General features: G+C 44.0%; 2 protein-coding genes and 1 long non-coding RNA gene across 10 annotated transcripts in view; 1 reads left to right on the forward strand and 2 right to left on the reverse strand.

The window, feature by feature from the left end:
• Nucleotides 1-94, reverse strand: part of ZNF407 (zinc finger protein 407) — a 517,289-nt gene extending 517,195 nt beyond the window's left edge. For all 5 annotated transcript variants that reach the window (XM_082353374.1, XM_082353375.1, XM_082353372.1 and 2 more), the window contains exon 1: nt 27-94. The gene's annotated coding sequence lies outside the window, so the exon portion shown is untranslated. The remainder of the gene's footprint in view (nt 1-26) is intronic.
• CNDP1 (carnosine dipeptidase 1) overlaps nt 1-13,314 on the reverse strand; it is a 45,783-nt gene that overhangs the window by 11,802 nt on the left and 20,667 nt on the right. For all 4 annotated transcript variants that reach the window (XM_082353382.1, XM_082353380.1, XM_082353381.1 and 1 more), the window contains 4 exons: nt 12,150-12,314; nt 10,559-10,700; nt 7,312-7,459; nt 27-7,124 (listed from right to left, as the gene is read on the reverse strand). In XM_082353382.1, coding sequence (XP_082209508.1) covers nt 7,058-7,124; nt 7,312-7,459; nt 10,559-10,700; nt 12,150-12,314 — 522 coding nt within the window. In that variant the 3' untranslated portion in view covers nt 27-7,057. The remainder of the gene's footprint in view (nt 1-26; nt 7,125-7,311; nt 7,460-10,558; nt 10,701-12,149; nt 12,315-13,314) is intronic.
• LOC309610464 lies at nt 5,066-8,358 on the forward strand. Its single transcript, XR_014233964.1, has 2 exons — nt 5,066-5,194; nt 7,715-8,358. It is a non-coding gene; the product is annotated as an uncharacterized lncRNA (long non-coding RNA).

Consider the following 13,314-nt stretch of genomic DNA (forward strand, 5'->3'; position numbering starts at 1 on the left):
CCCGCCCCGGCCAGAGAATAACTTACCTGTTTGCCGACGGAATCGCTCCTGCTCGCCCCTCTGACTGACTCCTCCGGCTCACCGTCTTCCCTCTGGGAGGAAGGGGAGGGACTTCCTGTCTCTCCGCTGAGCGACTTCCGGCAGTTCTCAGGACGACTCCTTCGTGGACTGCGCGCCGGACACCATGACCAAAAAGCAGGATCCTGGAACTGGATTAGTAAAACCCACATCGAGTTCCCTTGTTCTGTCCCGACTGGCCGGGGCACCTATGTGCCTCTTGTTTTCTTTTGTCTGTCAGCTCTCGCCGGAAGTTGCTAGGAGATGGAACCGGAAGTCCCGCCCCTCTCCAAAGAGAGGAAAACGGAAAGCCGAAGAAGTCAATCTAAAGAAGGGGAGACGCGTCCGGCTGGAAGGCTGGCGGTGTCTGAGGCGGAGGGCCGAGTGGGGTTTGCGGAGAGTCCCCAAGCGGATTCCTCCGGACAGTCCGCCCCTTCCGTGCCCCATGCCTCCTCACCCTACCCCGTCCCCCGCCCGCCCGCCGTAGAGGACCCCGAGGGCGGCGCGGGAGCGCAGAGGGCGGCGCGGGGCGAGCGGCCGCTGCCCTGGGCCTTCCGGGGCCCGAACGGTGCCCGGCGCTTCTAGGCGCCCGTCTACGGGGACCCGCTTTCTCTGCTGGGCCAGGCGCGTGCGCAACCCCAGATGTTGAGGACAGTCTGTCGGTGGACTCCAAGAAAGGATCCTCGGAGTCACGGGCCGCAGGGAGCCACGAGCCGAGTTCCGATACTAAAAGGGAGGCAGAGCAGCCGAGTGTGGTGGTCGGCCAGTTTGGCAATAAAAGCCGAAAACGCCCTGGGTGTTTAAAAAGCCCCCGCCGGACCGTTTTTATAACGGTAGCGACGCAGCGCAAGAATTGTGAGGAAGAAAGTAAGGCACGACCGAGGCGTGGTCGTCCCCGCCGCCGCCTGCCCCTCTTGGCGGGAGCATCCGCGGACCTGAAGCTTACAGCCCTTCTCCGGAAACTCGAGATCCAGGAAGGAAGACCGCGGCTTGCAAAGTGCTCTGACGGACACCTATATAGAGATGAGCGGCGACATCCCACTTGCGATCAGCTTGAGACACCGCTTGCTCAGCAGTTTTGACTTTATCTTGTAGGTATAGGGAAAGCTCTTAAATAATTGGATTTGTATAATTTTAGGTAAACGGAGTTTTTAAAGGATGGTCCTTTAATAATGATGGTAGGCTTTCTAAACCAAACCCACCTCTCAAGGCCAGTTCCAGCTCAACGCTATTTAAGTCAATATACAGGTGATAATCACGTTTTATATACTGGTTTACAGAGTACTTTTCGTAGACATTATCTGGTCGAATTTTTACTGTAATCCACATGAATTCTCATGTCCGTCACCCACAACAGGAAGTTGTAACTTAGAAGAGTCAAATAACTGTTCCAAGATCACACAGCTAGTAAAGGTGGAACTCACTTTCCAAACTCCAGAGTCAACCTTTTCCAGTCCACCGGGCATCTTTTAATGAACAGCTAGTTCAAGAGTGTTAGTCTTGGATGAGAAGGTGATGAATTTCTCAACACTTAAGAGTAGCTAGCACCGTATTCCATGTTGAAGAGGCATTCTGTTGATTTGTAGGAGATTGATCTTGCTACCTTTCTTACCCTGGGAACTGAGTTAACATTTCATCTTCCTTCTTTGAGCAGTGAAATAAAATCTGAGTTTATTTTTCAGTTCCCCATCGTGCAGTATTTTACTGAGACAGGACCTTTGCATCATACAGTGACCTTAAGGAAGTCAACCTGACTTACTCGTGTATAAAATTAGTCATTTAGGGTAAAGTTCCTGCCTTTCGTCATTCTGTTAATATAAATAGAAGCGGTTCTAAATTTTCTGAGCCACAGTAATAGTGTCTAATACTGTTACTCTCATTAAAACATTTAAAAGACTGTGTCCCATTAGATAATACTAACAGCGGTGATAGCTGTGGTTTATTAAGCACCTACTACGTGTCATGCAATGCTCAAGAGAATCCAAGAATATAGGAAAAATTTGTTTTTCTGTGTCTCTAGGAAAATTTATATATAATATGTATATCCTTTATATATGTACAGATTTTATATAAAATAAAGCTCCTTTGGAGCTTCTTTAAGACACGTTTGCCAAAGATGATGTCTTTCCATTGCTTCTGGCCTCCATTTTTTCCTGATGAGCAGAGGTCATTCAGATGTTTTTCTCCCTTTTATGTTTCCCTATATGTAATTTGTCACTTTTCTCAGGCTACTTGCAAAATTTTCTCTGATTTTTGGCTTTCAGCAATCTGATTGTGATGTGCCTAGGCATGATTTTCTTCATATTTATTCTATTTGGGGTTTTCTGAACTTTGAACACCTGTAAATTTATGTATTTCACCAAGTTTGGAGAATTTGGGACCATTATTTCTCCAAATACTATTACTTTTCACCATTCTCTCTTTTTCTTTTGAATTTCAATTAAATATATATTACACCTCTTGATATTATACATAACTCACTGAGGCTCTGTCCTTTTTTGTTTTAGTTTCATTCTTTTTTTTCTCTCAGACCTTCAGATTGCATTTTTATTGATCTGTTCTCTGTGTTCCCTGATTCTTTCTTCTGTCATCTCCAATCATCTGTTAAAAGAAGCTAGTGATATTTTTGTTCTTAATTCAGATATTGTATCTTTTAGTTCTAAAATTTCTATTTTGTTCTGTCTTACCATTTCTATTTCTCTGCTGAGATTCCCTATTGGTTCACTTACTAAAGGCATATTTTGCACTGTGTCTTTGAGCAAAGTTATAATAGCTGCTTTGACATATTGTCTGTTCATTCCAGCATATGAATCATCTTGGGGTTAATCTTCATTAATTTGCTCTTTTCTCTTGATTGTGAGTCATGTTTCCCTTTTTCCTAAATGCCCAGTAATTTTGGTTGTATCCTAGATATTTGAGTAATATAATGTAGAGACTCTGAATTCACTTCTGTTCTTCTGAAGAGGTTGGTTGTTGTCGTTATGACAGGCAGTTGTTCTGGCTGTACTCCTACTCCTTAACTTTGTCTCTCCTGTCATGGTAGCAGCTGAAGTCACATTCAGTTCCCTCAGCCTTAGCCGAGAGGCTTTCGTCCGCCTCACACAGGCATGGTTCAGAGGTCATCCAGAGACTTAGGCAGAGCATGCAGAATGTGCTGCTTCCCCTCTGTGGCTGTCCTTTCCTAAACCTCTTCCCCTCACTCTGTACTGATGTAGGAGCCCTGAAGTCTGCCTTCCAGTTTTTCAAGTGGGGTTTTAAATAAAATTTAGATAGCTGCCTTTATTTGACTATAATTATTTAAAATTTGAAAAGGAAGCATTGGTCATTTTTGGTGACTAACCATTCTTAATGACTAATTTACTTTTAACGGTGTCATTTAAAGTTCTTATTTCCTTTAAGTTAACGATTTCTGCCACTACATTCACATGCCTACCTATGATAACAACAAAAGTATTCTAGGAACACTTAACCACCCATGCTAGAATTTTAAATCTAAGTTCTCTTTGAATGCTGTTTTGGTGAATTTCAATGTGGGAGGTGAGATGATGTAAAACTTCATATTTTCTATTATAGTCAAAGGCATAATTTTTCTGACATCTTTTTTCATTCTCAATAAGAAATTACACTAGAATAATTTTTTAAATAAAATTTTTCCACGTAGTGACAATTTTTTTTTCTTCAATCTACCTAGTCGAAGAAAGCTCAGAAGCATTTATTTACTTATCATAACTGTTAAGAAATTATAGTCATTAATCCGTTCTCTTCCACATCATGCTGGAAAGAAAAAACACATTGCTTCAGAAAATCTGTATTTCTGGTTTTGTACTTCATCGACTGATTGAGCCTTTGGACAGCTGAACAAAGAACACCCCCAAGCCAGCCTCGGCCTCCCAGAGCTTGCTTCCCAAAGAGGAAAGTTGTTTTGTTATAGTAAAGAGGGAGATTATCTTTCTTACCAGTTAAGTGGCCTGCAATATAGAATGCAGATGTTACAGAGCTGGTCAGTGGAAGAACAGAATGATATGTGCAGGTATTAGGTCTTGGTTTAAGTTTGCTGCTTGTCATGAACAGCAGTGGTATTACAGATAGATAATATAATTATGCTAGATTTAACCATAGGTACATTACCACTGAAACAAATATTTTATTTCATCTTACATAATCAAGTCCGCAACTCATTATTTAACTGTTTATCTATTGCATGTTCAGTTAGTATTCAAACTTGAATTGAAACATAAAATTTAAAAATAATAGCTAGATGGCATTGAATACATATATAACACTAGATATTTAAAATAGTATAGTATTTAAAAATCATTTGGACCCATCATAAAATGGTATTTGTTTGGGGGCTTGTTTTTTAAGTGAGACTAACTTATCAGTAGAAGTGAGAAGCCGAATACAACTGCATTATTCGTGAGCTTCCTTCTAATTCCGCGTCTAAGAAACTTATTGAGCACATATTATGGGCCAGGCGCTATGCTCAGCACCACCTCGCCTCAGCTCAGCTGGCTGTCAACCTGCAGGAGCCGCAGATCGGTGTTACCCAGTCTTCTCGCTGCTCAAGAGAAATCATTTGGGTGAGACCTGCTGATTTTGAGATGCTGGCATCCAGTTGAGAACTGCTTAGAACAACGTGCAGGCCACGTGACACGCACTGAAGGCAGCCGTATGGGGCTCACGGGCTGCTGGTTTGTGGCCCCCGTGCAGACAGCACGTGCTGCCTGGGAGGATACACAGGCGCTGTTATCAGTCAATGGCACCTCAGTATGACTTGTTTCATGTGCTTTTTCCCAGTACTAGCTGCTCCCAAGACAGTTTCAACTAGGAACGATGTGTGGCAAAGAGCATAAGGATAGAAGTCCAGGCCAGGGAAAGCCCAAAAATGCAGCTGCGGAACCAAGAGGAGGATTTTAGCGTGCAATGTTGAGCACCTACTGTGTGCAGCGCACTTCACTGGACCCCTGAAGTACAGAGATGAGTTGGAAATGGAAGACAGAGATTGGAAATAGAGAAAATTTAAAAATTTTACCTGGCCTCCTGGCCAATAACCGGGTAGATTTCTATCGCGTGTGTGTGTGTGTGTAACCGCCCTGAAAATACTTCCCTTCTGACTCCAGATCACAGCAGAACCCGGGTAAGCACCTGGCTTGGGGCTGGGTAGAAAACCCTGACGGACCTGGGAGAGCTGGGGACACTCATCGTGACCCCTAGAGGCAGAAAACCATGGCTCTGCACCCAGACATTCCAAGGTTGGGATCTCCTAGACTCAGTGACCTCAGCCTTTGTCCTGCCTTTCTTGCCTGGTGGTAGCTGAATAATTAACCAGACGTTGCAGGTCTCAGAGATTCAGCAGGAACGTATATCAGTGAATGAGTAATCTTATAATTTAGCTGCTTGGTAAAACTGATGTTACATTGCTCAGAAGTGGTTACAATACATTTTAACCAGCCTTGTTAATTGACTAATGTGAACGCCCTTTTAAAAATATAAATGGGGATCATAAACTTACTGTATATTTAGTTCTTGAGAAGTCTGCCAAATACACCAGTTAGGTCCCACAAAATCCAAAATGTCAAAAGATTCTATGTAATCTGGCAAGCACAAACGAAGCTTAATAGCAAAAAAATATCAAATTCCTGCCCATACTCAACAGACAGCATTTAAATGTTCTCCAGCATCAGAGGAAAAGTGGCTAAAGCCTCAGGTGGGTCCCATTTCTGTGACGCGGTTCAGGACAAGCCGAATTACTGGCCCTCTGGTCCAGCCATTTTAGATGAGGTGCAGCAAGTTTTAAAACTGACATTTCAAGAACCCATGAAGCAATGGAATGTGTTATGCTTGTGTTTTATTTAGAATCCTAAGAGAAACATTTTTAACAAACCTGTAAATTCTTCTCCATTAATGTGATTTAAATAATGAATTTATAAAGATTAAATCAGTTTGTTTAAATATACTCAACTGTAGAAAAATTGCATTTTTTTGTTTGTTTACACTGTCAAATCCAATCAAGCCAAACAAGATGTTTAACTAAATTGATTAATGAACATTAGCAGCATTAGCTGATGGCTTTAAATTTAGAATGTGTTACTGATGTCAGGGTTGATTAGCTCTCTATCTAAAACCATGCTATTAAAAGCTTTGAGCAATTTATTAGATGTAGTCACCGAGTACAATTCCAGCAGGGTGAGAGTTCTATCAGGATTAATTCTGCAGTGGCGAACTGACATGTGCACAGATGTTGGAGAGCGAGCAGGCCTTTACTGACGGCGCAGGAAGAAAGAAGAGGCTGCAGGAGGGGCGGTTGGTTGGCATCAATTGCAGCAAAGGTAAAGAGGCTTGGAACTTAAAAAGTACTCATTTTCGCACAAGGAATCCCAGATGGCATAAGGATATGAATAGTGATCATTTCCATTCCAACACTTTTGAAGAAGCAGGAAAAATAAATGAAGGGGAAGCAAGAGGTTAATGCGGTATCATGCTTTAGTAACTCCTCTAAAAATGAGCCCACAGGGAAATTACAGCAGGCAGTGCTGGAGAGCAACACGTTTGTCAATCAGATAAACGGCACAAGTGGTAAAAGCAAGGGTGATGTAGGATGGACAGTCACCGGCTGGGATGACAGTGTGTCAAGCACTTAGAGGCCTAGAACACAAACTGCAGTGATCATGCCAATCAAATTGCAAGCGGAGACTCTCATCAGAGACTTGTCCTCATCCTGAAGGGTACCGTGAGTCCAGGCCTGGGGCAGCCGCAGCAGGACTCGGGGAAATCAGGTTGTTGAAGATGGCTGTGGCTTTAGAAAGGTGTGCACGGTGACACAAAACCACGTCCGATGTCTGCGCCTTGGAAATATTTTATTACTGGTCCAAATGTCCAAGGGAAAACATTATTTTGGGGACCAAATTCCTCTGGATGGTTAGATTTTGTTCCTGCCCAGGGTTGTGTGAAAGGGGATCTGTCAGTAGGTCAGACCTAGGCTGGAAGGTTTCTACCATGATTAATGCAGCTTAGCCATCTCCAGGAAAAAGGCAGCAAATAATTTGGATCCCTCTATGTAATTCCACCTAACAAAAGAAACAGAGAGAGACACTGTTATTCCCATTCAGATCACAGAGGGTAAGTAGTCTACAGTTTAAACAGGAAGACGTGATGACAGAAATGGCATCTGAAGTGTGCAGCCTGTGTGGAGGTTCCCGGTGTGAGGACCCAGGCCTGTGCAGGGAGGGGTGCGCGCCCACAGGACACACTAACCTGTTCATTTTCTCATTCTGAGAATGCTCTCCATCGTCAACAGCGCCCAGCGGAAGCATCATCACACTCTTCTGGATGGCATCCTGGAATATTTTGGCAATGGGTATGGTTGATCCATCTCGGATCATGTCTGGCTCTGTCCCAAACACTGAAACACAGGAAAAGAAGGCATTTGAATAAAATAATGGCAAGACTACCCCCAGTAATCTCCTCAAATGTAGTGTTTGCTTTGTCTTTTTCTTCTTTTTTTTAAATCATTTAATTTGATACTTGGGTTCGGTAAGCTTCTTGATTTCACATAATTTATATTCTAAAATCATCAATAGAGTCAAGAAGAAAACTGTGGTTGCCTTTTTTACAGTTATCTACTTTTAAACTTTTTAAATTTATTTTGGTCATGCAGCATGTGGGATCTTAGTTCCCCAACCAGGGATCGAACCTGCGGCCCCTGCAGTGGAAGTACAGAGTCTTAACCACTGGACCGCCAGGGAAGCACAATTATCTACTTTTTAAAAATATTTTTAAATTTGTATTTTGAACTAATTTTATACTTACAGAAAAGTTGCAAAAACAGTACAGAGTTCCCATATATCCTTTACTTTCCCTAATGTTAACATATAACTATTGTACAATTATCAAGAATAGGAAATTAACATTGGAATAATATTAAGTAGACTCAGACCTGATTGGAATTTTACCACTTTTTCCCTTTTTCTATACCAGGATTGAATCCAGAATCCCACACTGCATTTTGTCATTGCTTCTAAGTCTCTTCTAGTCTGTGACAGGTTCTCAGCCTCTCTTTGACTTTCATGAACTTGACCCTCTTGTAGAGTACTGATCAGTTGTTTTGTAAAATGTCTCTCAGTTTCGGTTTGTCTGATGCTTTCTCATGATTGGAAGAAGTCATGCATTTTTGGCAGGAGCACCACAGGATGGTATACCCACTTGTACGGTTGCTTCATGAATTAAATATTGCGAAGGTGGGACAATTTGGTTTTTTTGTTTGTAACCAATATACAAATGAATAGCTGTACTCAACTGTCACCTGAATGTCTCAGCGTTTGTGCTCAACTTTCAAGGTATCCCAAGAAATAGTTTTAACGGATATCCTAGGGTCTGGAAAGAGATGAGTTCAAACCTTCTAGGCTAGAGGACAAGTTGCTGGTGACGGAGCAGGAATGAAAAATGAAACAGTCGCAAGAGAGAGCATGCCCGACCTTCTTTATCCACAGAGCAAGGCGTGAATGAGAATAAAGATGATGGACTTTGTTAGCAGAACTGGTCCAGCACACAAACAGGCCCAAAGATGCCCATGCTTTCCTGCAAGAGTACGTCAGGCCTTGACATTTCAACCACACGCCTCTCTTCAGTGGCATTACATTTATCTTCCTAACCCTTCTTCCTCTTTTCATCACTCCAAAATTGGCAAAATGCTGTTACAGTTGGGACAGTGGGAATGATCATGCAGAGAAGCACGCCTCTAAGTCTTGGACTTGTCCTGCGATTATTAATGTCTGTGTCCCTGTAGTGATAATCCGGACAGGGAGTGAGGGCTCCAAGGAGGTCTGCACCCCCAGTTCCAGCTCCAGCATCTCTGGGGGTGTGGCCCAGGGCCCAGCTGTAACAGAGTGCATAGTCTATCTAAACACTTGCCAGTGTCTGCCCGCCTAACGTTTGGAGAGACCCCAAAACTCCCCCTGCTTTTAGGAGAGCTCCCCACTTTTCAACTGTTGGCAGTGTCCCATTCCTGCTGCAAAAAAGACTGGCTGTTCCTTCTCCCCAGGCAGCCAGAAGCCCAGGCCTGTGTCCCTGCTCCCCAGCCAGGTATCCTGTCCGGGACTTTGAAATACGTGAAGTCAAAACAGGCACCGCTGAGGAAATTACAAATAAAGCTATTCCCTGCCTCTGGAGAAGCAGAGTGTGAAAAGACCGCTGGTTTTAGAGTCGGATAGGCTGGAATTGAGTTTCTCGTGTGTTCTGTAATTTTATACAAGGAGCTCATATCCAGGAAGCTTCTTCAGCGGAAAGCTCACATGGCCTGCCGTGGGGCTGTCTGCACCAGCCACGCAGTCCAGCATGGGCTTGGGAAGAACAGGACCACACACAGTAATTAAAGACCCAAACCCATGCCAAGATAGGTCCATGGTTAAAAACTCTCAGGGGAGACTCTGTGTTCACCGAAAACCCAAGCAAGGACGGTCAAGCTTACACACACACACCCCGTCCAGGGTGAGCGTGGCTCTTGGAGCGAGGCCTTTATGTAGTGGGTCTCGTTTTCTGCTTCACGCTGACCCGAGACCATTAAAACCCACACCCCCTTGTGACCAGGAAGAACAAGTCCCCACAGGGCGGCCCCGTGTCAGCTTGATCAGTCCACTAAATTTTAGCTCCTTCTTCATTTTTAATCCCAGAAGATTTCCTTTACTTTCATGCAAGTTCAGCTGTGCTTTTAAAAGCATGTTTTCAAATGTTGGTCATCATTTCCAGGAGTACTGGAGGTTTTCAAGTCCATCATTTTGCTCCAAATTCAAATCTCCTGGTGTAAGCTTAAACCCTGGCTTTGCCACTAATAGCTGGGTGCCCTTCAGCAAATTACTTAATCTCCTCAAGCCTTAACCCGTAAACTGGGGAAATGCTGCTGGGAAGAGTCATGAGTGAGAGCGCTGTGCACGTAATGCAGCCCGTATAAAAAGGAGAGTCGGTACTGAAGTTTCAAACTCGTCTGCCGTATCCACTGCTCCACCAGGCACCACCCCCTCTGTAATCTGGAGACTGTCGCACAGAGTGGAGGAAGTCAGAAAGAGAGAAACACACACCACGTGCTAACACATATACATGGAATCTGAAAAAAAAAAATGGTTCTGAAGAACCTAGGGGCAGGACAGGAATAAAGACGCAGACATAGAGAATGGACTTGAGGACATGGGGAGGGGGAAGGGTAAGCTGGGACGAAGTGAGAGAGTGGCATGGACATATATACACTACCAAGTGTAAAATAGATAGCTAGTGGGAAGCAGCTGCATAGCACAGGGAGATCAGCTCCGTGCTTTGTGACCACCTAGAGGGGTGGGATAGGGAGGGTGGGAGGGAGGCGCAAGAGGGAGGGGATATGGGGATATATGTATATGTATAGCTGATTCACTTTGTTATACGGCAGCAACTAACACACCATTGTAAAGCAATTATACTCCAATAAAGATGTTAAAAAAATTTTTTTAAATAAAAAAAATATCTGAAGTCCAACCTGTTTTGATGGCTCTTTTTGCCGCAAGATACTGATTATCTGTAGTATTTGCAATCCACGGGTGTAGTCCTAGCGTCATAGATACAGTCATCTGGTTGGAGCTATTTCTTTTGGAGAATATATAGTCAAGATGCTGCTTCACCTAAAAGGAACATTTTCAGGTGGAAGAGAAAATTTCAAGTTATTCTCTCATACCATGAACATACAGTCGTCTTTCATCAAGAAACTGATGAAATCTCAACCCAACAAATTCAAGTATTTTGGTTTTACCTTAGTTCTTCTGGAGGGGTGGCGTGGAGTGAGCAGGGTCTCCAGGACTGGGAGCTTCGCCAGTGGGAGGAACACTAGCTCTCACGCGCCTTCCGTCCCCAGACCCTCCAATCCCAGCTCTGACCTCCCCCCCCCCCATCCTCACCAGGGTGTCTGACTGTTAACGTTTGGTTATTATGAATTTTGGTAATTATGAAACACAATACAAGTACAACTTCTCCATCTGACGATTGATCACTCTTTTTGGAGTTACCAGTACCTTAATGACTCTTATGAGGAATACCATGCATTTGGAACTTTCTGAGAAGTGGGAGCCAGTTCCAAGCTAAGCTGTGAAGGACCCTTGTCATCAGCGCCCTTCTCTTCCTTGGCTCTGTTCCATCCGCTACTAGGGAAATCCTCCGAGAACAACTCCATACTCTAAAATAGTCCTTCCAGGGAATTCCCTGGCAGTCCAGCGGTTGGGACTCCTCCCTCTCACTGCCAAGGGCCCAGTTTCAATCCCTGGTCGGGGAACTGGGATCCCACAGGCCGTGTGGTGTGGCAAAAAGAAAAGAAAAAAAAAATCCTTCCAATGTTTGCTTCAACCAATATTAATGGACACCTGTCAAGTGGCAGGAACTGTTCTGGGTGCTGGGGTCACAGCTGTGAGCAAGACCAGGACGGTCCGGCCCTCGTGGAATTTGTATGTTGTAGACAGAGGGACAAAAAGGGAGGGAGGGAGGAAGGATGGAGAGTCTTTTAGGATGTAATCAGCACTGAGGAGACAGTGAAAGGGACAGTGGGGTAGATGGGGGTGGGATGAGGTGCTTCCTGAGCTTATCTGTTCAGAGTCTACTTTCTGTTAAACTTGAGGTGAACCGATGACTGGTGGGTAACTGAGACACGCACTCCCTCCAGACAACGAACGTTTTCATTAAAAGGGCTGCTCTCAGAGTGTAGATTTCAGACATCACAGACAAACTGATGACTGCAGCTTGAGATTTCCCAGCTCAGCCCAGCCGTAGGCAGTTAGCTTCTCCATCTGGGAGTAAAACCAATCTTGCCTTCATAGCTACCATTTAATTTTTTAAAATTTCCCATCACTCCAACTCCAAACGGTTACTTATCTGACTACTATAATTGCGTATAATTGAGCAAAGAGATTTTTACCGAACAAAAATTTATCAGTTTCTTGACATTTGTTCCAGTCCCTTTTGTATTGGAAAAAAGAAAAAAAAATGCTACTTCAACGCGAACAGCTGAACTGCCCGCTAAACTGTGATGTGCGGCGCTCAGAATGGCACTGCCACTGGGCGGGAGAACAACGCACTCTGGTTACCTGCTTCTCCACCACAGACATGTTCATGTGAGGGACTAGACGGATTGAAAATTTTCCTATCACTCGGCCAGGGATGACTGTCTTGGCTCCAGGCTCATGAAACGCGCCCTCAATCCCATGAATAGAAAGAGATGGGTATCTCCACAGGTGCATTAGAAGTTCCTCCTAAAGTAAAATAAAATCATTTTACTATATAGAGGAGTGTTTAGTTAAAACCCAGTTGAATTATATCGCTTGTATCACCAATTTCTGTACATCTGTGACACCATTCATGACGAGTTAGTGACCACCGTACTTAGACATGTCTGCACTAATAGTACAGGTGGACTTTTCCCTCAGGACCTGAGACCCTCTGCTGCCTTCAGCTGCCCTAGCTGCTTCCACTGACAAGAGCCCCTCACCACGCCAGCTCTGAAGTTTGCAGTTAATAGATGGCAAAGGGGCCCTTTCCAAAACTGGGGTTCAATTGTAAATTTCTATCCCGTCATTGCCGTGACAGCAATTTATATGCTAAATGCATTTTATTTTCCAGAAGGTTTCAAAGAAATCTACAGACATTTGAGTCAGTGGCCACCAGAGAGCTAGTCTGAGGCAAGAGACATACTTCATAATAGTAAACTCCCCACTTGTATTCGGCATTTTTCCCTCTCCTGGAGCGTCTGCCCAGGATCCAGCCAGAGCTACCAAACACCACAGCAGGCAAGGGTTTTGTTTGTTTGTTTGGTTTGGTTTTTGTTGTTGTTGTTGTTATTTTAAGGAGGAGGAGAAGTAGAAGCGAAAAGAACGAAATCTAAATTTACCAGTAGCCAAAGCTTTGGGCTCTGGGTTTACTTACTACACTCAAACAGCAAGGTAGCAATTTACACATTAGCCCGTAAAGCTCTTGGTTTTGTCTTTTAAAAAATGAATAATTAGGGGTCTTGGAGCTGAAATGATCTCAGACTATTCTCAACCTTTAAACAAATAGGAAGCCCAGGTCACTGGCTGAGGGCTGGCGTGAGGTTGAGCCTCATAAGCCAGTTTGGAAACGCACGGCTGTGAAGTGAATCACTGCCCTGTGGTTAGGCGCCTGAGGCCAGTGCCAGACGGACCCCAAGAAAAGGACCAGTTGATCTAGACCACGAGCACCACGAGGTTTCGTGAAGGGAAACCTGCCCCTGATTAG

Source organism: Balaenoptera borealis (assembly GCF_965194805.1).
Source record: "Balaenoptera borealis genome assembly, chromosome: 14".
Classification (NCBI taxonomy): domain Eukaryota; kingdom Metazoa; phylum Chordata; class Mammalia; order Artiodactyla; family Balaenopteridae; genus Balaenoptera; species Balaenoptera borealis.